The 26,555-nt window shown below is 46.0% G+C and overlaps 1 protein-coding gene across 3 annotated transcripts in view; it reads right to left on the bottom strand.

Moving 5' to 3' along the window:
• Positions 1 to 26,555, bottom strand: part of shank2b (SH3 and multiple ankyrin repeat domains 2b) — a 1,028,817-nt gene that overhangs the window by 787,680 nt on the left and 214,582 nt on the right. For all 3 annotated transcript variants that reach the window (XM_078549478.1, XM_078549479.1, XM_078549480.1), the window contains exon 3: positions 13,051 to 13,279. In XM_078549478.1, coding sequence (XP_078405604.1) covers positions 13,051 to 13,254 — 204 coding nt within the window. In that variant the 5' untranslated portion in view covers positions 13,255 to 13,279. The remainder of the gene's footprint in view (positions 1 to 13,050; positions 13,280 to 26,555) is intronic.

Genomic DNA, 26,555 nt, shown 5'->3' with positions numbered 1-26,555 from the left:
TGGTGGTGAGCTGCCTTCTTGAATTGCTGTAGTCCATGTGGTGTAGGTACACCCATAGTGCTGTTAGGGAGGGAATTCCAGGGTTTTGACCCAGCGACAGTGAAGGGACAGTGATATATTTCCAAGTTAGGAAGGTGAGTAGCTTGAAGGGGAACTTCCAGGTGGTAGTGTTCCCACCAACTGCTGCCCTTGTCCATCTAAATGGTCGTGATTGTTGGTTCAGAAGGTGCTGTCTAAGGAGGCTTGGTGAGGTCCTGCAGTGTATCTTTTAGATTCTCATCCTGTGGCCAAATCTCTCCTTGACGATATCAGTTGGTGGCGAATCCCTTAGCTTGCTAGCAACTCTGTGAACTGAGTGGAAAAAAGACTGTGGCCCATTGTTTGTAGTGATAGCCACCAGCAAACCCCATTTTGGAAATAACTTGTCTAAGATGTCAATGGACAAAGTGGTAGTTATGGAATTTGTTGTAGTGATTTCTGGCCATTTACTATGTAGACCATGAACAAGAAGAAAATAACATTGATTGCTAGAGGCTGCTTGCACTTCTCCAAAATGATCAACTTGGAGTTGTTGCCATGGATTTGCTGGCGATGGGATTGGTTGTCGAAGTGCGGCACACGGTTTAACAGATTTTTCACTGAGTGTACATGCTACATAGTTTCTACTGAACTCTTCTATGTGGTGATCTATTGCTGGCCACTAAACTGCTTCACAGGATTGTTGTTTCTTCTTAAAAATGTCCTCCGTGGGCAAGATACAATACACATTGCCGTAGCACTTTCAGGGTAACTACTTGATTTCTGCATTTGATACAATTGTCATCAAACAATGTGAGCTCATTGTGTACTCTGTAGTAAATACCAATTCTTCCTTGTCATCTCTGCATATCTCCGAGGCATAAAACACAACAGACCGTGCTGATAAAGTGGTAGTTATGAAATTGAACTGTACGGCTGTGGTTTTCAGTGGGAAAAATGGATCTTTTCAGAGTGAGTGAGAAATTGTCCCGTCTGGTGCCATTTGCAGCAGCACAATGGGCGCAATTGCGCCAATCTATGCTTCCCAGCACCACAAGCCACTTCCTGTGCATCCCACATGCCATTCCGTTACAAGGTCCCCACACATGGGGGCATTGTGTTGGGAGGTTGTGCATGGATACTATCCTGATATAATGCAGTCCATCTAGCTGATGAAATGGCAGGCGTCCTAACTTGACGATATCAGTTGGTGGCGAATCCCTTAGCTTGCTAGCAACTCTGTGAACTGAGTGGAAAAAAAGCTGTGGCTGAATGGGTATGCACACTGAGATGCTGAGTACATTGGCTGGCCTGACAGACAGTCTTCTTTCACTGTCAAGAAGCACAGAGATTCCCAGTTTCAACTTGGCAGAGGATATCATGCAGAACTTCCCCTCTGTACAGCCTCTGCTCCATCTCCCTGTCCTGCTGAAGACCCAGAGGCACTTCCACCACTGCCTCCATGCTTTTGCGTCCTTTCAGTGGACAGCTCACCTTCTCCTCTGCCCTCACCATGAGGATGTAGCAACATTCCCTGCAAATCCAAGAAGAAACCAAAACACCACCAAAAACAGCCCAAATTACTCCCAGACACTTTCCAATAGAAAAGTTCCAAACTTGCAAGGTTCCTTATCTGCAATTTTTGGTACTTGGCTCATTAAATAACACTCCCGCAAGGGTCCATCTTGCATCGTCACACTTATTGTTTGCAGTGTAACTCAGGAATGCATTGCCTGCACATTTGCTCTCCAAGTTAGGACGCCTGGCATTTCATCAGCTAGATGGGCTGCATTACCTCAGGATTATATCCATGCGCAACCTTCCAACACAATGCCCCCATGTGTGGGGACCTTGTAACGGAATGGCATGTGGGATGCACAGTAAGTGGCTTGTGGTGCTGGGAAGCACCGATTGGTGCAATTGTGCCCATTGTGCTGCTTCAAATGGCACCACACGGGACAATTTCTCACTCACTGAAAAGATCCATTTTTCTCACTGAAAACCATAGCTGTACAGTTCAAACAATTCCCAGCCCTAATTATCTCTCACAATTTCCTATCAAGCTGCTACTTTATTCAATTTACACCATCTTCTTTGTTCCAGACAATTTTCATTTATGCTGTCAATCACTCTTGGTGGACCTTAAAGTTTCCTCAAAGTGCTTCTACATATAGCATATTCCACATTTCCCTCTCTGTAATATACTTAAGCAACGTCTCCCCTTTTCACAAGAAGAATTGGCTTTGATTTATCACTTCTGTTTTCACTGTAAGCCCCTGAATAACTTCCTTTAAATAAAGTCTAGGGACTAGAAATTCATTCGCCTTGATTTTTCGTCACTGGAGGCCGTGATGTTGACCTGCCCGTGCACCACAGGGGGTTGAGTAATGCTGTAAAGAAACCACCTGCTCCAGGCAGCCTTCCATTTTGAACGGCGCAGTCCTTATAAAAGAGAAGCAACAATGCGCTGCAAGATAATTACTCTGAAGCAATGTGGAAGAGGAGAACAGCTGCCCAAACCCCCACCCCCCCCCCACCCCAACCCCCATATCAGAGAACGGGCTCTTGTTTTAGTGACACTGCCTTGGATGCACTGGCCAGACAGGCGGAGGCCACAAGGACACACGAGACAGGAAGAGGAGAAGACCATATGGTCTTTCGAGCCTGCTCCACCTTTCAATATGATCATGGTTGATTGTGGGCTTCCCACCTACCCCCTAAGACCAGGAAGGAGACCCATTTCTGCCAGGAGCAGGAAGCCCATCAAGAAGGGAATGGGAAGGTGGTTAATGCCCAGAGCGTGGCATCCGGAACATGGCGCTGATAAAAGTTTAATGATCTCACTCGGGCAGCCAAGGTGAATGAATGCATTCGCATGTCACATCTCACACCCACCACACTACCACCCAGGTACACACACTGCTCAATGCACCAAACCCCCGTCACTCACCCAGCAGCACACCCTGACACTGAGGACTCCACTTTAACATCCTTACACGACACCTCAACCAATCAGGCCAGCCACACACAAACAGACCTCCACACACCTCCGCAAGCCTACAGTGTTCAACTATGGCAGGCACATCGCCCACTGACACACAGCCACTGCCATTCTGCCCTCCCATATGCAAGAGAAGGTCACCCCAAAGAGGAGGGAAACCCACAGGACTGGTAGAGGTCTAGTATAGTTTCATCTCCTCAGTGAATAGTGAATAGAATTATTGGCCCCAATGCCATGGTAAGTTACTGTCTTTTATGCATCTCCTCCACTCACTCCATACCCTCACCTTGAAAGGAGCCATGAAATGAAAAATGCAAGTGACCTTGGAAATTCTGTTTCCCACCCCACCCCACTGCCCCTTCTCACACCTCTCCACTCCCCTTAGGCTTTTAGATGGTCAATAATTACCACCTGGTCACCAGGGTAGCCTCAGGCAGAAAGACCAGTGCAACAAGAGAGCTCTGAGGCAGAAGGACCATCACTAGAGCTTACACTCACCGTGACCAGCTCAGAGACTGGCAATGTGCAAACATTAGAGATTGGTAATAGAGTCAGGGTCTGCACCTGGTGAGTCACTCAGCATGTGTGGACTACAGCCAGGACAGGGGAATAGGTCAGCTCGTGTACCAGGGGCAAGGGTCGCACACTGGTTCTGCTGTAAGAGACTCAGGTGAGGAACTTGTTGGGAGACAAACAATAGAGAAACACTGACGACGATGCACACCAAGAATCTTGGTGCATTGACAGGCCTGCCAGGAGTATGGCAGTCCCCGGCTCCACTGTTGTCACGACTCACTGGGGATAGTGCACTGTAATATTAAGCCCCACTGATCCCCGAGCAATGACAGATGTGAAAAATTTGACCAAACCACCAGAGTGTCCCAATTTTACCGAACAGTTTAATTTAAGTTAACAGAATATGAGCACAAGGTTTGTAAACTTAATAGGTAAATAACTGTTTATTGAACAGATTGTCTTTAACTCGTGGCAAAAGAAAGAAATATAAACTGTTAACTTCTCACATTATAACTTGAACTCTACCCCTTCTTATACCTCTATATACAAACACAAAAGACACTCAAAACATGGATTTTAAGAGTGAGATCAATAGCACCAATCCAGGATTAGATGGGTTGATTTTGATTGATGTCTTCAATTAAAAGAAATTCCTTGCAGTTTGTTATTGATGACATGAGGTGGTCTCCCAGCACTTTCAGTCTGTGGTTCACTGGTTGAAAAACTTGCTTTTCAATGTCTCTACTGGTGATTTTCCCCTTTTCCACTTGACAGGGGTTTTCAGAGAAGGCAGGTTACAGAGATGTGAGGGATAGCCAGCTAGCTATTATGGAAAAATTGCTGGAATCTTACCAACACAGGAAAGAGAAGTTTCAGGTCTTCCCTCTTTGCAGGCTAGGAGCTGTTCTGCCTGCACTGTTACCACACAAAACCCTGATCATCTGGTCAGGAACCAATTAAAATGCTGTCATCTGGACGAAGTTGTTGAGTAAAGGTTTATTGACGTTGGCCTTTATTGAATGGTGTGAGCCAAGGGACTTAGTGATGGGGAGTCTGAAAAGGATGTACTGCCATGGAATGGTGACTCCATGTTTGGGTGGGGAATTTCACCTGAAGCAAAGCCTTCCAGTCCCCCTCACTCCATCCAGCTGCAGGTGCTAGAGCTGGTCTCCTCCTTCCTCCTCTTTCTTATCCTCCTCCTCTTACTCACCCTTCTCTGGTGGTGGCCTCCGGATACCAGGAGGTAGTGGCTGGGCCCTCAGTATTGCAAGGTTGTGGAGGATGCAGCACACCAGCGCAATGCTATATAATTCTCCAGGGTGATCTAAGCAGTGAAACCTTTGCTTGCGAACCATGATAGCTTGCTCCACAGTGCTGTGGTTGGCTGCATGGCAATAAAGATGTTCTGACCTTGCATGGTGGGATTGCAGCAAAAGGTCAGATGCCATGTGTGGCAGGGGTAGGCCTTCTTGCCGAGCAGCTATTGTGTCTCAGAGGCTTGAAGATGGTGGGGATTGCTATTGTCGCAGGATAAAAGCACTGTAGATACTGGCAGGATAGTTCACCCAGGTGAGCTTTGTGGTGTGATCACACATACATTGAACATTTATTGAGTGGTAGTCTTTTCAGTCATCTACAAATACAGAAATTGTGTTTTTGATTCCAAAGTTCAAATCATTAATGTAAATTGTGAACATCAGCGGTCCCAGCATTAATCCTTGTGGGAAAACCCTTCCCACCTTCTACCACTCTAAATTTACTCTTTAACTCCTATTTTCAGCTTTCTGTTTCTTTCTAACAATCCATTCTGCCACTGGTCCCCTAACTGCATCCTCTAACCTTAGTCATTAGTCTATCATGTGGCATCTTATCAAAGGCCTTTTCAAAATCCAGATAAATTACATCTACCGTGTTACCACTGTCTACTCTGTCTGTCAACTCCTCAAATAATTCAATAAGGTTAGTCAAGTAAAGATTTCCCTTTTGAAATCCATGCTGGCTATTCAGTATTGTATTTTTCTTTTCTAGATGTTCTTCTATCCTCTCCTTTAATAGGGATTCCAGTATTTTTCCTTCCTCTATGGTAAGCAGACTGCTCCATTATTCCCTTGACATCTCCAACACACTACAGTGCTTCCACCAACTTTGATTGAGCACAAGTAAAAAGCACCTTGGCTACAATTTGTGGAGTGGTCCTTTAAATAGCCCCAGAACAGGGCCCAGCTTGCTTCATTACACGGTGCTACATATTTGAATTTCTCATCCTAGGTCTCTATAAAGCCAAGAATCTTGTCTGCTTTTTAGCTTAAACAGTTTTATCAACTTATCCTGCCATCTTCAAAGGATTCTGTGGGAGAATATGTCCGGTATCAACCAACTGAATAGATCGTTTAGGAAGTGGAACCATATAGGTTAGAGGTCAGATTTGGAACCAATCAAACGTCACCTTCTCCCATTGCTTGTTTCACAGAAACCTGCAGCGGAAATATTTAATATGAGCTGATGTTTTTCTGATTACCCAAGCTATGTGTGCATTTACTCAATGTTTGTATAAAAATCTGCTAAAGGAGAACTGCAAAATAGCAGTTTTAGTTGCCTCAAAAGGAACTTTCTATGCTATGCCCTTTCATTGATGTGAAGGTTTATTTCCTTCAACATTGGCCGCCATTTCTTTTATCTCAGATACTGGGATGCATTAACTTGGTTAACATGACAATTCCTGTCATCGTACATGTGGGTTTGCCATGGTTTGGAACTGAAATAGGGACTGGATTTTACTTCATTAAAAATTTATGCTGAGGCACATACTTAACATTACAGCTGGCGCCAACAAAACCAAATCAGGTGCTAATGTTCTGAGGGGGACATGACATTCTCCCACCCTCTATGCTCACATCCCCTTTTAATTATTTATCACTATTACAGCTAACTATGCTCCTGTATGTTGCATTGCCGGTGATGAAGCATTGAGCATGCATGGAGTTACGTCAAGCCAATACCCTACTTCACTTTCAGTCTAACTCTTTGCCTTCATGTGTCGTATAAGTGTATTTTCAGAAATTGTCAGCTTTCTGTGCACTGTGTCAGCATTTGTGACACCAGTAGCTGGCTCTTACTAGACTTCTCAGTTGGCACATGTGTGCGTGACAGATGTACCATGAGAAGTTTCTTCACCCTGCTTAGGAGAATGCGCTTGGAGAAACATTGTCACATGGCAACTACTTTTCAAAAAAAGTACCAGATAATTTGAGACCCTGTGGAGAATTTCAGGGTGAGTGAGAGGGGATAAGTGACAGAGAGAGACTGAGCCAGAAAGAGAGGGTGAGAGAAAGGGTGAGCAAGAGAGGGTGAAAGATAGCAGGCAAATGAGAGAAGTCATGTGAAAGAGGACGAGCGATAGAGGGTGAAAGAGAGGGGGAGTGAGAGAAAGGGCAAAAGCAAAAGAGAGCAAGAGAGAAAAAGGGTAAACAAAAGACAGAGGGCCAGCAAGAGAGAGAGAACGAGAGGGCCAGCAAGAGAGGATGAGATAAAGCAAGCCAGAGAGTGGACACATGAGTGGGGTGGGGGTGGGGTGGTGTAAGAGCAAGTGATGGTGAAAGAAACAGAGAGGGTGAGAGATACATGGTGAGAGTGAGGATGCAAAAAAGATAGTAAGGGAAATGGCAAGAGAGAGACATTGAGAGAAAAAATAGGTTTCCCTTTGCTCCTGTACACCTACAATACTCAGGTTCCGTGGCTACCTTCGCGGCCAGGTGTCCCTGGAGAGAGAGCACGCGGTGTAGCCAGTCTTCCGTTCTCAGTGGGTACTGCAGGGACCGGGTTGCTTTACTGGTGCCTCTAATCACATTTTGATTTGATGTTGTAAGATTCCTTTGTGATTTATTTTTCTTTTGCAGTATCCCTTTAAGGGTCTGCCTCTTATTTTGTCCCTGATTTTGTGAATATAGTTTAATTGGCTGGTAACAGAAAGAATTACAATACTCAGGGATATGGTATGACCTAGGACAGGAAATTTACAAATCAGGGCAGCAATCAGTATTTTTATTTCCACACATAGGTAAAAAGATTTGTAGTAATGCTTTTGGTGGAGATGAAGCTTTTGAATTTGGAGGAGGATTTGCTGCTTATATTCTTTAGTCCTCTATTATAGGAATCTGGGGCACAGTCATCTTAAGTAGTATAAGAGTAAAGAAATGCCACATAGATGGAAGAGCAATTGGCAGCAGCATTGCAGATATATATTCCAAGTCAGAATCACCCGGGGGTCTGAGCAGAATTTAATAGCTGCTTAAAAGACACCAAAAATACCGTGAGGAATGATATTTAATTAGATACTTTGAAATCTAGTTGTAAAACTTAGATCCTAAGGGAAAGTTATCCAACTACTGGTCAAGAGCACTTATAAAGAAATAGAAGTGTTTTTTCCAGTGGCTGCAGGATGGATAACCAGAGGGCACAGATTTAAGGTGATTAGCAGAAGAACTAAAGGCAACACGAGGACAACTTTTTTTTTATACAAGTGGTTAGGAATTGGAATGCACAGGACATAGATTCAGTAGTAGTTTTCAAAAGAGAAATGGATAATACTTGTAAAAGGAAAAATCGCAGTGATATGGTGAAAGACTAGGGAGGGGGGACTTAACCAGGTTGCCTTTCAAAAGAGCTAGTGCAGATTTGATGGGCCAAATGGCCTCTTTCTGTTCACCAGACAGGACTGTCTCTAGATTCGACATTCAGCAAAGCTCCAGATGTAGCTTCTGGAGCAGCTGTGTAAAACAAACAGGAAAAAGGAGCCCAAAATGTCACTAAATGATTCTCATGAGTGCAGTAGTGGGACATTTGCAGTTGTAAACATTTGGAAAAGTAAATTGCCAAGTGGGATAAAACACATTGGCATAAACTCATCAGGTATTGCCATGTGCAGAAAACAATCATCGAATCATAGCTACACAGGAGGAGGCCATTTGGCCCATCATACATGTGCCATCTCTTTGAAAGAATGACCCCATTCCCCTACTCTTACCACAAGGTCTTGCATTTTTTTTATTTCTAGCTGACTGGAATGATAAGAGACTTGGCCATTATAATCCACTTGCAGGACTGTCGGGAGTTAGAACTCCCCCTAAAGAAAGTAGCCACAGCTGTTTATTTTTATGGTAGGTTTTAAGAAATTACACCTGGGAATAACATTGGGCATTAAAATAATGGTAAATTAGAAAATCTAGTCTCAGATCCACTTCAGAAATCCTTCGTTGATGTGCTATAATGTCAAATTATCTATATTTTTAAAATACATATTATAACAACTTAATTCCATTGTATAAAACTTCAGGAGAAAACAACAGGTTAAATAGAACACTAAGATAAAGGCAAAATATTGCGGATGCTGGAAATCTGAAGCAAAAACAAAAAATGCTGGAAAAACTTAGCAGGTCTGACAGCATCTGTGGAGAGAAAGACAGAGTTAACATTTCGAGTTGTGTTAGTGGCTGGAAGCCCGTGTCCAGTGGCGTACCACAGGGATCTGTGCTCGGTCCCCTATTATTTGTCATTTATATAAGCGACATAGATGACTATGTGGGGGATACGATTAGTAAGTTTGCGGATGACACAAAGATTGGCCGGGTGGTTAACAGTGAGGTTGAGTGTCTTGGGCTACTGGAAGATATAGACGGGATGGTCAAATGGGCAGATAAGGGGCAGATGGAATTTAACCCTGAAAAGTGTGAGGTGATACACTTTGGAAGGAGTAATTTGACAAGGAAGTATTCAATGAACGGCATGACATTAGGAAGTTCTGTGGAACAAAGGGACCTTGGTGTGTGTGTCCATAGATCTCTGAAGGCGGAGAGGCATGTTAGTGAGGTGGTGAAAAAGGCATACGGGACACTTGCCTTTATCAATCGAGGCATAGATTACAAAAGTAGGGAGGTCATGTTGGAGTTGTATAGAACCTTGGTGAGGCCACAGCTGGAGTACTGTGTGCAGTTCTGGTCGCCACATTATAGGAAGGATGTGATTGCACTGGAGGGGGTGCAAAGGAGATTCACCAGGATGTTGCCTGTGATGAAACATTTAAGTTATGAAGAGAGGTTGGATAGACTTGGGTTGTTTTCATTGGAGCAGAGAAGATTGAGGGGCAACCTGATCGAGGTGTACAAGATTATGTGGTGCATGGACAGGGTGGATAGGGAGCAGCTGTTCCCCTTAGTTGAAGGGTCAGTCACAAGGGGGCATAAGTTCAAGGTGAGGGGCAGGAGGTTTAGGGGGGATGTGAGGAAAAACTTTTTTACCCAGAGGGTGGTGACAGTCTGGAATGCACTGCCTGGGAGGGTGGTGGAGACGGGTTGCCTCACATCCTTTAAAAAGTACCTGGATGAGCACTTGGCACATCATAACATTCAAGGCTATGGGCCAAGTGCTGGTAAATGGGATTAGGTAGGTAGGTCAGGTGTTTCTCACGTGTTGGTGCAGACTCGATGGGCCGAAGGGCCTCTTCTGCACTGTGATTCTGTGAGTCGATATGCAGAAGATCTGAAACTCTGAAGAAGAGTCATATGGACTCGAAATGTTAACTCTGTCTTTCTCTCCAGAGATGCTGTCAGACCAGCTGAGTTTTTCCAGCATTTTTTGTTTTGGTTAAATAGAACAGTTAGCTTATGACAGCAAAAGGAAAAAAAAGATAACAAGACAGCTTAAAATACAGGAAATTATGGCAAGAAATTAAATGAATTAACATGTTTACACAGCCTATGACTGTCTATTCATCAAACATTCAACACAAGGTAATGTGCTGAAACCAAGACAAAGGTTGTCTCCCAGCAAATCACCAAGGCTCCTTGGACAGGACTTCCTGAACCCATGACCTGTGCCACCTAGAAGGGCAAGGGTAGCAAGTGCATGTGACCACTGCCACCTCCCCAAGTTCCCCTCCAAGTCACATACCATCCTGACTTGGAACCATATCGCCATTCCTTCACTGTCACTGAGTCAAATCCAAGAACTTATTACCTAACAGCACTGTGGTTGTATCTTCACCACATGGACTGCAGTGGCTTGAGAAGGCGGCTCACCATTACCTTCTCAAGGACAACTAAGTATGGACAATAAATGCTAGTGATACCCATCTCCTGAGAATTAACCTTTTCAAAGTGGTGGTTGTCAGTTCCATATTGTTCCACTGGCGCTGAGATGGGACAACTAAAAACGCTTTGTAATTGAGTTGACCATTATGTTACCGTAACAAAGAATAGGCTAAGGTTATACAGGGTGGAATTTTACGACCCCGTTGTGGCGGGGGTGGGGCTGGGAAATGCTGCGAGCCGTTCAAAGGTCCATTGACGGCGGCAGGACTGGAAAACCCGGATTTTCCAGTCCCACCACGGTCAATGAACCTTTGAACGGCTCGTCGCATTTTCCGGCCCCGCCCTTGCCGCAATGGGGCCGCAAAATTCCGCCCACAGTTTATTTTAGTTAAACAATTCCGCTGATACCTTATATGAACAAGTGAATGGTTTTTTTTTTGAGAATTAAGACAAGTTTTATTATACTTACATTTGGTAAAACTGCTGCAGAGTGAGCTTGGAAACAACATCCATATCCATACCTGAAGACATAGGATGTGCATGACCACCTGCACCACATTGATGGAGAGTCATGTTTACCCCAATTCAATGCTGAGCTGAATACAACAAATCCCACAGAGGACTGGATCTCAGCACATGCCATCTTTAGTGCAGGCATGAAAGAAGCAGGCCTTCCGTCCAATGGAGTCCCCTTGTCATTTTTCCTTCAGTGCCGATCATTTTGGCCTGCTCAGTTTGATAGTAGCTATTTGGTCCATGTTTCTATTCTTAGCCATAGCCCATAGCCAATATGTTTCTTGCAAAGGTTCCAAACGATTTCTTAAATAGCTGTCCAAACACACTACTATGATGTAAATGAAAGACACAGTAGGATTATAACTGTTAGCTAGATACGTCAAATACCCTGGTGAATTTGATGCTTGGGTTATTTCCTTGGGTCCATTTATTGTAAAAATACTGAACCATGCTGTTTCTGTTGTGAATCCTCTATCAACGTGTGGCATTCGCATTAACAGTACCTTTCATGTTAATAGCTTGGTAAGGCTTGTAAAGAAATCTCTAATACTGTAGCAAAGTCATTACTTTAAATGTCAAATTTACAATTATAACACTTTCAGAACAGTGGTGTCCAAACTACAGTCCAAGAGTTCTAAGGGGCTTACAACCTTAGCTGTTCAGCTCAAGCACTGTCTTTCTTACAAATTCACTCTAAAATTGGAGTTTGATGAGTGCTGACTTAGCTGAGGGGTAGCGGAGAGGGGGAGGAAATATTCTTACATGTATTTAATTACATAAAATATAACTTTTATTTCAAGCCTAATTTACCTTTGTGGGGGATGAGCAAAAGGGCTTTTACATGACTTCTTTGAGTTTTATATTGGAATTTTTTACATAACCTATAGGATTTCATGATGCACAACTCAGTGGTCAATTGAGGCGTGGAGGTCTCTCTGGGGGTGGGAAAGGGGAGCCCAAACTGTTCCTGGGTCCTGAATCTGCCCCTGGGGGGCAACAGTCCATGTTGGGGATTTTCACAGAGCCGACCCCTAATTGGCATGGAGATGGGTTCCCTGTCCAGTTCAGGGTGGTAGGCGGTCTCTAGAAGCTGGAGAGCCAATCAGATGCCTTCCAGCTTGAGGGGAGCGGCAGGCTGCATTAAAAGGTAAGGAACTGAGAGGATGCTTCAACTTGGAGGTGCCCTCTCGGTATCCTTTATTTAAGTTTAAATAAAACTCAGATTCAGTGGCTAGGCCACCACTATGGGGGTGGTGGGGGGGTGCATGGAAGAATCCCTCTACAGGGCTGTACCCATACCTGGGCAGGCAGGGTGGGCGTGTTGCTGCTGGGTGTCCACCTCCAAGCAGTTAAACTGCCACTCGTCATGTCTGGAGATTGGAGGCAACTATAGTTAGCAAAGCTCCTAATCAGCCTCATTAGCTACCTGCCTTGTGGGAGGGGAAGGGGTGGGGGGGTAGGAAGAGTGTAAGGTGCCCTGCTGGTGCCAAATACTGGCAAAAATAGCCAGGGCAGGAACTTGGTAGGGTAACAAGCATGCCGGCCAGTGTCGGTATTTTCGGGTCCCATCTACCTTGATTCCCAACTTTGGCAGGGTCTGAAAATTCAGCCCATGAAATTTTGACTCTCTCCTTGCTGGAGAAAGTCCCAATTATGTTCACATTTTAATTAAATCAAGGAATATGAGGAGAGGGTAGGAAAGTGGGGTTGAGATTAAAGATCAGGCATGATCTCGTGGGGGTGTATGGCCCTCCTTCTGCTCTTATTTCTTATAACTGCCTAGCCTGAATAAATCCAGTGTTTTCTAACACCGTGTCATGCATACGAATTTCATTTTGGATTTTACTTACTGCTGGTGTTTCCTTTGTTGGCACCATCTTATCAAAAGAAAGGATTCAATGATGAGGTTCCTACCGTTTGCTGCAAGTCAGGGATGACGATTCTGATGACCAATGTATTGCTCTGGATGTCATCCATCCTGATGATGGGCTTCCCTGCTGTTGCCCTGATGGTGTCATAGATTGTTTCTTCTTTGGAGCTGTCAGATTCAGATTCAACAGAATAATCAGAAATGCTCTGTGCCATCTCATCTTCACTTGAGGTTGGACTTCGAGGCATGCTGTGCTTATCTTATATTGTAGAGCTACCAAGGGAATAAAATAGAATGAACACAGATATAATCTTATTACAAAATATTACAGAGAAGATTCACGTGGCATGGGGGGGATAAAAACGAAGACTACTACAGGAGGACAGGATTGTACCGAAGATGAAGAATTTTGAAAGAATTTTTTAACACTGATCAAAATAGTCACTGTTCGGGGACCAAGTACTTCTTGATTTTTGGCAAGATCAATAAAGAGTGGATTAGATATGGAATAAGGCTCCCTCGCTCCACTTTAATGATGTACCAGCAAAAGTGTTTTCAGTGTAGCACACTTCCCCATCTTTGTCTCCCACCTTCGTAGATGTTAGCCTTGGCTCAGTGGTAACACTCTTGCCTTGAGTCAGATGATCTTGGGTTCAAAGCCCCTCCAAACATTTAAGCCTATAGTAGGTTGATATTTCAATGCTGCATCAAGGGAATGCTGTCAGATGTACAATCTTTTGGTGAAGACATTAAACCGTGTCCATACCTTCACTTTAAGAGGGATGCATAACATCCCATGCCATGATTTGAAGAATGGCAGAGCACTTCTCTCAGTACCCTAAAATATATTTATTTTTCAACGAACACCATTAAAACAGGTGAACTGGTCACTGCTGTTTGCAGGCCTTTAATGTGTGCAAATGATCTGTGACTTTTCTCTACATTTCACAATAGCTTCATTTCAAAAAGACTTCATTGGTTACATAACACTTTGGACATCATGGGGATATAAAAAGCTCTATCTATATAAATGCAAGGTTGTTTCTTTAATAATTGTTGGTGCTGAACCGAAAGTCTAAGAACACTTTAGGGTAGACATTTTTGCTTGGTATGATCGACGCATGTTAAATAAACAGGTTAACACCTGCGTGATAATGGCACACAGAGAAATCCTGTTCAAGAGCATTGAACATTTATAAGTGGATTTTCAGAATTGTTATCCTTTTATGTTAGGTAGGATTCTCAACTGAGATTAGGTGGAAACCCTGAGATGCGCTTAGCTGAGATCAAGCATGGGCTGAGTTAGGGAGACGTTCTACTGACTAGCAGGTTTTGGTTTCCTTCTAGTTCCTGGATGGCCATTGGAAAACTGTTGATATTTAACAGGTCCAGTGGGTGCTGTTCCATGCTCACAATTATTGATAAAATGATTATATATAAACCTGGCTGAGAAATGCAATAGAGAAATATCTTTACCTGAAATTATGTTTCCTCACATTACTTTTTGGAATTTTCTTCTTGAATGAAAACCATGCTTATTACCCAATGAATTTTTAGGGTTGATTGTCTGATATACTTTGGTGGCATGTGGGGCCTCAGAAAATCCGTGTTAACTGTTCAATGAAGGTTAGACTTTCAGTACAGGTTATGTTGTAAGGAAGATTATTGTTGATCTCATAGTCAGTTGAAGATTTTGCAAGGCTGTTCTAGGGATCAATGCACAGTTTATTCCATCAGAAGTGCATTATGTTGTAACAAAGTACAGGACTTTTGGCTGAACATTTGATATGGATTTCCCTAGTGTAACTGCAAGACAGAGGTCAAAGTATTTCATACCCTCCTGAAGTGTAAGATCCAAACCCCAATGTTACCGCGGATAATGTTCCATTTCCTTTTAACCAGGGCCAGTTTTAAAGTGTGCAGGGTTTGCGGTACTTCTGCCTTTAAATAGGAAAGAAATTGACTTTACATTGTCCTTTCACAACCTCAGGATATCCCAAAATGCAACAGAGCCAGCAAAGAACGTAACTTTCTGAAATGTGGTGATTTTTGTAATGAAGAGAAATTGCATCTAATATGTGCAGAGCAAGATCCCCAAATCAGCAAAGTCATACATCACTAGATAACATGCATTATTTAAGGTAATGTTGATTGTGGGATAAATATTGGCCTGCACACTAAAAGAACTCCCTTGTGCTCCTTCAGTTAATGACATGTGGGGCTGGATTTTCATCAAGTCAAGATGGCTCTGGAGCCCTTTAAAAATGGCAGTCAGGACCCGGATCCATTCCTGAGCTGTCTGATTTTCAGGAGTGCTTTTCAAAGGTGCAGGCTGGTTCGGGTCAAAAGCCTGCACCCTGCACACCAACCTGGCTAACTCCATTGCGGAGATAGACATGTCCTAGTCCTCCACAATTTTCATGGAGTTGGGGCAGGTTTCCAATGAGTCATGGTTCACAGTGCCTCACAGGTGTCGCTAATCATAGTCTGCATAAGGCAACCTTTTAAATGGTAAGTTCAAAGGTTGTCCTCATGTGTACCTCCCATGTCAAGGTATGTACCCGCAAACATCCCCAATGGCCCCTCATGCCCTATACCAAGCTACGCCCCTCCACCCATCGTGATGGCCTCTCATTACCCCTGTGCCAAGCTATACCCTCCATCCACCCTTATGGCTCTTCAAGTCCTCTATGCCTAACTATGCCCATCCACCCACCCCCATGGTCCTTCAATGCCCCCATGCCAAGTTATGCCCCTCCACCCATCCCTATGGCCTGGCATGCCCCCAAATCAGGCTCTGCCCTTCCAGCCATTCACACCGCCCCCCCCTCCCATGGTCCCTCATGCCCCATATGCCAAGCTGTGGCACTTCCATGCCCATTAACCTACTATATACTGTATAGAACCAATGAACCCTATAATGACAATAGGATGTGTAAAAGAAACTTTTAAAAAACAATCATTCATTCATAACTTTCCACTATGTTAAAAAAATCCTTTTAACTACAAGCTAATAAAAGTGTCAATCATACAGAGTCCTTAAAGTTTCGAAAGCTGAGACTGTAAGCACTTGAAACCTTTTTAGCCTTGTGTAAATCAACATTGTGCAATTGACAGCAGAGATCAAAGAGCCAGAGATGTCGAGCAATGGGGGGAGCAATGTTTTCTCTGGGGCTCAGGTGTTTCAACAAACTAATTCAGTTCTGGGCTCTCAACCAAGCCTCATTAAGTATTCTTCTTTAACATCTCATTCAAAAGAAGACTTCCAAAATTGGGATGGCTGCACAGTTCATTACTGCCAGGATAGTTTCTCAGTGGCAGGACCTGTCAGTCCTGCTCATCTCCGGAGTGGCACTTGAACCTAAGAACTCCACAGTATGACTGTCACGACTGAGCCAAGGCTGACACTATACTTACCCACTATAACCACAAGGTATAAAGCTAGGAACTGATGTTAGGGGTGTTAGCGGTACTAAAACCTTGGTTAAAATGGCATCTGAACATGTTACACATACAGCTATTTATAATGCAACAGTAATTTCTAGCCTATCATATTTTTCATTGACTAACACATTAAAGTGACTCGCAATTAAATTTTTCATGTTTGTAAACAGACGGTGTAGTGACATGTTTGATGAACCTCCCCACAAACAGTAGTGGAAACCCAGAACCCTCACCATCAAAAAAGTTGATAAGTTAGGTCAACCGCAAGTCTCAAAACTGAGAATGAAAGATTTTTGTTAGGTAAAGATATTACAGATCAAGGAGGGTAGATGGAGCTAAGATACAATTCAGCCGAGATCTAATTGAATGACAGAACTGGCTAGAGGGCCTTAAACGGCTTCCTCCTGCTCCTATGTGTTAATGTAGCTTTGTCATCAATCATGTCTGCTAGTTTCCTTTGCTTAGCTTATTTGAAAAAAATGTACAATAGCACATCACAATATTGGCCCAATGCCTGAGCTCCAACGTATGAGCTGAAGTGTTTCACTGCCAACAGAGCCCAATTTTAACTCACTCAAAACACATTCACTTAGATAGAGAGACCGTGTCCAGAACGAATGGGGGAAATCTTCCTGGCAAGACTGGGAGGTGGGGAGGGGCTGGGGAAATAGTGCGGAGCCACATTGGGTTGGCTGCACAGGTCATTCCCGCCAGGATAGTTTCTCAATGGCAGGACCAGCTGAGGATCAGGCCGTCAGTCAATTTAAATAATTAAAGACCATATTAAGGGTGTTTTTTCTGGCCTGTCGGCATTTTGCTGGTGGCAGAGCGGTCAGCCGTCAGCTCCATGGAGAGAGTCATCTTGCGGCAATCCAAGAAATCATTGGAGCTGGGGGTGTCCATGCTCATGGGGTCCTGATTCCTTGGCCCCTCTCATGTTGTATTTTTTATTTACCTCTTTGTGGGTGCCTCCATGCTGAGGTGCCCTCCAGCTCCCAGAACTGCTGTCCTGAATTGAATGGCAAACCCAGAGGCAGACAGTGAGGAGTTAGCACCCAGTAGCATTGCTGAACCAGTCCCGCGGCCGGCAAGTGCAGGCTCAGGACCTCATTTCACCCCGAATTCAGGGTCCTGAAACCCACAATAAAATCTTGCTCATTTAATATGTCTGCTCCAATGTGTCACTGCCAATGTACCAGTCCCAAAATATTTGTCCTTTGTCGGGAATGCCTATGCATGGAGGCAAGTTACATGGCTGGGAGTTACTAAATGAGTAGTGTTGCATCTGTCTTTACGAAGGGAAAATGATGCTGCTAAAGTCATAGTAAAAGGGAAGGTACTGTGGTTGAGATACATACATAGCTGGACAAAGCGTTAAGCAAGAAATTACTGAAGCTTATAAAAAAAAATGGCAATGTAATAATGATAGTGAGCTTTAGTTTTCATAAAGGCTGGGCAAATCAAATTGGCAAAGATGGTCTGGGGGATGAGTTGATGGGATGCTTTGGTGATAGCTTCCTGGAACAATATGTTGTGGAACCAACTCGGGATAAAGTTATTTCTGATATGGGGTTATGCAATGAGGCAAGGTTAATTAGTAATCTCATAGTGAAAGGTCATCCGGGAAAAAGTGATCATAATACGACTGAATTCCACATTGGGCTGAATTTTATGGCTGACGCGTGGGTGGCGGATCCCGCATGTCAGCGTTTAAAATGTCGCGCGAGTATCCCGACGTCAGCGCGCGGCATCACGATATTTAGGTGGGCGGGCGCGCTATGAAGCACGACGCGCACCCGCCATTAATTAAAGACCTTGTTAAGGCCCTTAACTCGGCAATTGAAGCCGATTTTGAGTGCGAAATTTGGCTTGGCGCACGGGCCCAACAGGCAGGCGGGTAACTGATTTTTTAACAAACCTCATCCACTGGTGGGATATGTGGGCTCAGAGGGGTTGCTCATGTTTTTTCTGAAGTATTTAATGCAGAAAGTGTTTTAAACTTGCCTGTGTGATTGTTAGCAGTTCAGATCGATTTCCAATAACTTTCTCTGTAATTTGAAGCTTCAGCTCACCAGTCTGCAGACAGTAATCTTTATCGGGCCTGCAGCTTTCCGGAGGCCTCCATTTAGCCTGGGTATGGGTTCTGACATCTCCACTGGAGGCAGCTCCTCTGAGGAGGGAAGGATAGAATAAGAAGGAGGCCAGGAGTGGATAATCAGCCTCCAAGGGAGCCACCTTTGGGAGGCCAGGCTCAGGCACAAGGGGCGCAGGGCCAAGAGGTTGTCCAAGGTGGAAGGGGCCGCAGAAGACGCCACTATCCTGCTGCCAGAGTTTACAGGCAGCGAAGCAGCTACCTCAATATGACTGAGGTGCAGTGCCAAAGGAGGCTCCGACTGTCAAGGGAGACAGTCAACTATATCTGTCAGATGATTGGCCCTGAGATCTCCGCTAACTGTGTGGGTGGACACCCCATGCCAGTGGCTCTGAAGGTCACAGTTGCCCTCCACTTCTATGCCTCTGGCCCCTTCCAGGGCTCGGTGGGTGATCTTTGCGGTGTCTCTCAATCAGCTGTTCACACTTGTGTCAAGCAGGTTACAGACGCTTTGTTCAGACGGGCATTGACCTTCTTCCACTTCTGCTGTGACCAGGCAAGCCAGGCACAGTGAGCCAGAGGCTTTGCAGCCATTGCTGGCTTCCCCTGTGTCCAGGGTGCAATAGACTGTACACATGTGGCCATCAAGGCACCAGCAGGTGAGCCCGGTGCCTTCATCAACAGGAAGGGCTTCCACTCCATGAACGTGCAGATAGTGTGTGATCACAGGATGCAGATTCTACAAGTCTGTGCAAGGTACCCAGGCAGCTCCCATGATGCCTACATCCTCAGACACTCCCAGGTGCCGGGGCTCTTCAGTGCTCCTGCTCGGCTTGATGGATGGCTGCTGGGTGACAAGGGCTATCCCCTCAGAAGGTGGCTCATGACGCCTCTCCGCCATCCAAGAACAGAAGCTGAGGAGCACTACAATAGGAGCCAAGGCACCACAAGGGCTGTAGTGGAGAGAACCATCGGTCTTCTCAAGATACGCTTCCGATGCCTGGACCGCTCAGGGGACGCACTCCAGTACCCCCCAGATCGCATCTCGGTGATAGTGGTAGCATGCTGCGCTCTGCACAATCTTGCGCTGGAAAGGGGGGATGCAGTTGACGATGAAGACCTTGACGCCCTGGATGAGGCTGCGTATGATGAATCCAGCAGTGGCTCAGAGGATGAGGAAGCACAGGGCGATGATGAGGGGCAGCATGCCAACCCACTACTCTACCAAGGAGGCAGGGACTTTAATCCAACGAATCTTCAGCTAGCTCCACACACATGGATCTGCAGGACCAGCATTGCCTGGCACTTCCACACATGGCACTTCGGTGCTACATCTTCCACCTCATCAGCTGCAACTAAGGGCTTAGAACAGAAACATCAATGTCCACTCAAACACTCATGAGATGTCTGTGTAACAGACAAATGCAGCACAAAGGAAACACCCTCAGCCATGGTCAGAAAAGTGGACTTTATTCCATCCAAAATGAAAAACACAAACATCACTCAGACGTACATAAGTATATTTTCCCTATTCTAAGGCCAACACAAAATCACCAGAGACATACCCGTTGAGTGCCTAACGTGCCTTATGCTTTCGTTTGTGGATGCTACGTCTAGGTGCCACCCCCATCGCTCGGAGTGGCTTGTGAGACAGCCTGCTGACTCTGGTGTCCTGTTGGCCTCGATGACCTTGGCGGGCGTCCTCTGGCCCGTGGAGCCTGTGATGGCCCCGCCTGGGAGGGAGTGGCCAGTTCCAGAAATAGCACCTCCCCAGTTGTCGCAGCCTCAATGGATGCAACGGTCACTGGCAGAGGGGCGGAGGAGCTGCTGCCCTCATCCGGAGCGCCCTGAGAGGAGCTCGCAGCGATGACAGGCAGCTGCTGCGCCGACGTGAGGTCACATTGGACCTCCCTGCTCACCGCAGATGCATGGGCACCGAGCGGCGACACTTGGTGCCCAGAACATCTCCCACATTGGGAATGACCACCCGTGGCCAGTACCGCTGTGAGGGCTTGCAGGTCAGAGCGTAACCCAATCAGAAGAGTCTCAATCTGATTGAAGCCCCTCTCCATGAGAGTCGCCAATCTCTCAGTGGAGGAAGCCTGAAGCTCTGCCCTGAGGTTCATGCCATCACTGACACTCTGCCTGGACTCCACCACCACAGAGACCAACTGAATCACGCCCTCATGCAACCCTGCCAGATGTAAACGCCATTCCTGCCGCTTGTCCTGCAGCTGCTGCATTGGTGACATCTCCAGAGGCACATCATCACTGCTGGACTCAGCGTGTGCCTGGTCCCCTGCAGCCCTTCGGCTGCTGGCGCTATCGGCACTCTCTGTCCCTGCCATCTCCTCCAGCGATTGTGAAGTCCCCTCTCCACTATGCCCCAGGACACTAGCCGACATTATATTCCCCACTGAAGTGTTTGTCGCTGTGCTGGTGCCTGACTGGCTCTAATGATGTGCCACATGTTGCACGTCTTGGCCCTCAGGTGTGGAGGGGGGCTGCAGTCTTGTTGGCTGTGGCCATGCGGTGGTGATGCTGAAATTAGCAACAAGGACAGTGCATCAGTTAGCGTACAGTCAGTAACACCTTTCATCCCTTTCCCCCCCAGCCTCATAAGTCGCTCACCCTTCAAGAACCTAAGGAGACGAACATTGATGGGGTGGTTAATAGTCAAGAGGAGGCCCAAACATTACATGCGCATACAGACAGGCTGGTCAGGTGGCCTAAGGAATGCCACATGTTATGTTGATAAGTGTTCGGTTAAGCGCTTGGGCAAGACAAGAAAGGTACGGGAATACATGAGTAATGGTAGGGCCGTGGGAAGTCACGACGATTACAGGGACCTTGCTGGGCAGACCCGTTAAGGTAGCAGAACAGGAACATAAGGTGTTTAACAAGGTCGAAGCCAGACTTGCCTTTATTAGCCAAGGAATAGAATGTAGGAAAAGGGAGGTCATGTTGCAAGTGCAGAAAATGCTGTCGAGGCCACATCTACACTTCTGTGTTCACTTGTAACATGTGCTTCATAGCAGGGATGGCATTGGAGTGGGGAGAGTGCAGAGGTTCCTGACCTGGATGCATGCTGGCCTGGAGAGTTGCAGTGATGAGGAAACATTGCAAACACTTGCGACATTTGCTGTGGAGCACAGGAGATTGACGGGTCACATTATTGACCTTCATACCATTATGAGGGGCATAGAACGGTGGATACAAGGCAACATTTCCCCTTGGCGCAGGGATTACTAACGTGGTGGCAATTATTTAAGTTGAGTGCCATAAGGTTGACAGGTGAGGTGCTGAGGACCTTTTGGACAGAGTAACGTCCGACGCACTGGCTGAAAGGGTGGTGGAGGTACAAACCCTCCTAAGATGCAATAAGTCTTTGGATGTGCAGCAGCGATGCCATGGCATGTTAGGCCATGGGGATAGTGGTCACAAATGGGATAAGGCGACTTTGGAAGGTGGTGGAGACGCGAATCCTCAAGGGGACGAGGGACCTTTGTGTATGACCCACACGTCTGACTGTATCAGTCTGTGAATGAGCAGTGTTGCTGCATTAACGATTGCAGCAATCATCAGTGCTTTGGATGGTGGGGAGACAGAGTGGATGGGACTGTGGCCCTCAAATACCTGGCTACTGCACCCCAGCCTCACCGACACCTGCCGACTTGGCCGCCTGCCTCCTCCCCAGCTCCAGGGCCTGCTCCTCATATGTGGTGAGGCGCTGTTGCATGGCGTGCCCACCACCAGTCCGCAGACACTCCTGGCTATTGTTCTCTGTTTTTGCCTGCAGAACAGAGAAGAGGATTTATTGGGGCTGATCGCTCATGTACTCTGCACGCGCACGTCGCACCCCAACCACAGTGGCCCATCTGAGGCCTCCAGCGGCTCCTGTCCACACTACTGGTGATCAGTCCCCAGAAGATAGTACGGCTGGTCCCAACCCCCTCTCCCAATGGACACCTTGGACACATTCGGCGTCCATCACTTTGAATAACATACGGGTCTTAGTGCCCATGGCAAGGAGGCGCAACTAGGTGCGGCGCCAAGGCCAGCAGATGGTTCTTGGCCACGACACCTTGAGGGTCCCCTTCCACCATCTCATCACCATCAATATGACATGTGTTGGAGTTCTGAGTATGTGTCTAGCTGCCTCCCCTGCAGGTTGCCCCCAGACTACTCAAATGTGACAAACACCAACATATGCTGCAGGGAGAACCCATCTTCTCCTCAACCACTAAGGCCGATGTAAACATGGTCAGTACCCATTTGCCCACCCAGCGTGCGCCAAATGCCCAATGCAGTAACGACACAAAGACGTTGGAGGGCGGGGTGGGGGGGGGGGGTGGGCCTCAAAGGCTAAGACTACCGCTGGGTCAAATGGCCAAGGCTGACATGGTACTCACCCTTCCAGAGCGCAACAATTCATTGAAGCGCTTGCAGCACTGGGTTCCTGTGCGCCGCACAGCATCTTGAGAGCTAACAGCCTCCGCCACCTCCTGCCACGCCTGCCTGGTCACGTGGAGGGCCCTCCTCCTCCCATCCTCTGGAAACAAGACATCCTGATGGCTGGACACCTCTTGGAAGAGGACAGCAAGGCAGGCATCTGAGAACTGAGGGGCACAGTGGCCCCCCCCTGCTGGCCTATCCTGCAGCCTGCCCCCCTCCTCCTCCTCTGCCCTCAACTCATGTCCTTCCCTATGAGTGGCCATGGTGAACAGCCTAAAGGAGGCTGCCTGGCCACTCTTTATACAGACTGCCAGTTCCCCATTAGAACCGGCAGTCTGAACATGCCCGCCACCGATTGGATTTTCCCGATGTACATGGGAGTCGCAAACCCGCTGGGCGGGCCTTACTTGGCCCGCCTGTGCAAAATGGCGGCGCGGCCCGTTTCGGCAGTGGCGATCGGCTGCCCACCCACCGCCAAGTCGATCGGGCCCGCCCACCCGTCAAGGGCAAAATTCAGCCCATTAAGTTTGAAAGTGACATACTCCAGTCACAAACAAGAAGCTTGAGCTTAAACTAAACAATGACATAAGTACGAGGGGAGAACTGGCTAAGATTAATTGGGTAAATAGACCAAAAGAAATGGCAGTAAATAAGTGGGAAACATTTAAAGAAACTATTCAAAATGTTCAAAAAAATACATTCCGTTAAAAAACCAAAGCTCAGCAATAAATATCCAACTGTGGCTTCTTCGCACAGTTGAAAATGATACTAGATTAAAATAATTAAACTTATTATAACAATGTCAAGTGAAGTACAAAATTGCCCCAAGCCTTGAAAAACTTTCTGTCCCATCTCTAACCTCCCTTTCCTTCTCAAACTCCTTTGCTGTACTTTGTTTGAATTTCTCCAGTCAGGTTTCCATCTCCCTGCCACAACACTATAAAAACACTAACCAATGAGACAAATGGCATCTGATGTGATTGTGACCATGGTGCATTATTCTTCCTTATCCTCTATGGTCTGCTGCAGACTTTGGCATGGTCGACCGCCAAATCTTTCTCCAATACATTTCCACCATTATTCAGTTCAGTGGGACTGTCCTCACTTGGTATTCTGAAATGCTTAATTGTAGCCCGTACCTGTCCAACAATGGCTTCTTCTTCTACAGTGGCACCATGACATCTGCAGGCCTACAGTATTTTGCCTCTTACTCACTCTGATCTACATGCTGTCCCTTGTGCATCATCATGTCCCACTCCTGGAAACCAAGAACTGTGATTGTACTCAAAAGAATTGCAATCTGTGACTGTTGATAACTCGAAAGAGTATCATCCACAAATATGGGGTCATCTCCTAAATGTACAGCTCTACATCTTCAACCCCTCCCAGTCCAAATTCCACTGCTTCTATTATTAGATTGTTTGTCCAACATCCAGTCTTAGATGAGTTTCAATTTTCTCCAATTGAACATTGCGGGGGACTAAACCCATCATGTCCATATCTGGACACAAACTCACCACTGATCCCAACTCGTGACTCCCAGCTGGTAGCACTCTCAGTGGGAAGTTCTGGGTTCAAGTCCCAATCCAGAAATTGAGCAAAAACATTTAGGCTGACACTCTAGTGCAGCACCGAGGGAGTACTGCACTGCTGGAAGTGCCATCTTTCTTTAAACTGAGCCTCTGTCTGCCCTCTTCTTAACTTCCTCTCAGGTCTGGGCTGAAACAAGCTGTTCACATTTGTTGTCCTACATGACCCAAGGAGGCAGTGGTGTCATGATATTGGAGACCCAGGTTCGAATGCCACCACAGCAGATGGTGGAATTTGAATTCAATAAAAATCTGAAATTAAAAGTCTAATGATGACCATGAAACCATTGTCGATTGTCGTAAAAGTCCATCTGGTTCACTCATGTCCTTTAGGGAAGGAAATCTGCCTACATGTGACTGTAAATCCGCAGTAATGTGGCTGACTCTTAAATGCTCTCTGAAATGGCCTGGCAAGGCATTCATTTGTATCAAACTGCTAAAAAGCCAATAAAAAAGGAATTAAACCAGGCGGACCCACCTGACATTGACCTAGACAGCAGAAGTGCTGAGTGGATGATCCATCTTGGCCTCCTCCGGAGGTCCCCAGCATCACAGATGCCAGTTTTCAGCCAATTCGATTCATTCCACTTGATATCAAGAAATGGCTAAAGGCACTGAATACTGCAAAGATTATGGGCCCTGACAATATTCTGGCAATAGTACTGAAGACTTGTGCTCCAGAACTTACTGTGCTCCTAGCCAAGCTGTTCCAGTATCGCTACAACATTGGCAGCAATGTGGAAAATTGCCCAGGTATGTCCTGTACACAAAAAGCAGGACAAATCCAACCCAGCCAATTACCGCCCCATCAGTCTACTCTTGATCATCAGCAAAATGATGGAAGGGGACATCAACAGTACTATCAAGTGGCACTTGCTTAATGGGGAGGCGATGGTACTGTCACTGGACTAGTAATCCGGAGACCCAGGGTAATGCTCTGGGGACCCAGGTTCGAATCTCGCCATGGCAGATGGTGGAATTTGAATTCAATAAAAAAAATCTGGAATTAAAAGTCTAATGATGACCATGAAAAACCCATGTGGTTCATTAATGCCCTTTAGAGAAGGAAATCTGCTGCCCTTACCTGGTCTGGTCTACATGAGACCACACCTGGAGTATTGTGTGCAGTTTTGGTCTCCTTACCTAAGGAAAGATATACTTGCCCTAGAAGGAATGCAATGAAGGTTCACCAAATTAATTCCTGGGATGGAAGGATTATCCTATGAGGAAAGATTAAATAGACTGGGCCTCTATTCTCTGGAACAAAAACAAAAAATGCTGCAAAATCTCAGCAGGTCTGACAGCATCAGTGGAGAGAAAAACAGAGTTAACATTTCAAGTCCATATGACTCTTCTTCAGAGTAAGTCATACGGTCTCGAAACGTTAACTCTGTGTTTCTCTCCACAGATGCTGTCAGACCTGCTGTGTTTTTCCAGAATTTTTTGTTTTTGTTTCAGATTTCCAGCATCGGCAGTATTTTGCCTTTATTCTCTGGAGTGTAGAATTTTTTATTCATTCATGGGATGTGGGCTTCACTGGCTGGGCCAGCATTTATTGCCCATCCCTAGTTGCCTTCGCAAAGGTGGTGGTGAGCTGCCTTCTCAAAATCCTGCAGTCCATGTGGTGTAGGTACACCCACAGTGCTGTTAGGAAGGGAGTTCCAGAGTTTTGACCCAGCGACAGTGAAGGAACGGTGATATATTTCCAAGTCAGGATGGTGAGTGACTTGGCGGGGAACTTCCAGGTGGTGGTGTTTCCATCTATCTGCTGCCCTTGTCCTCCTTGATGGTAGCGATCGTGGTTTTGGAAGGTGCTGTCTAAGGAGCCTTGGTGAATGAGAGGTGAGCTCATTCAAACATACAAAATTCTTACAGGGCTCAACAAGGTAGATGCAAGAAGGATGTTTCCCCTGGCTCGGGGGTCTAGAACCGTGGGACACAGCCTCAGGATAAGGGACAGGCCATTTAC

Source organism: Cetorhinus maximus, chromosome 9 (genome assembly GCF_964194155.1).
Source record: "Cetorhinus maximus chromosome 9, sCetMax3.hap1.1, whole genome shotgun sequence".
In the NCBI taxonomy this organism is placed as follows: Eukaryota; Metazoa; Chordata; class Chondrichthyes; order Lamniformes; family Cetorhinidae; genus Cetorhinus; species Cetorhinus maximus.
Note: the sequence above shows the minus strand (reverse complement) of the source record. Positions and strands in the feature narration are given on the sequence as shown.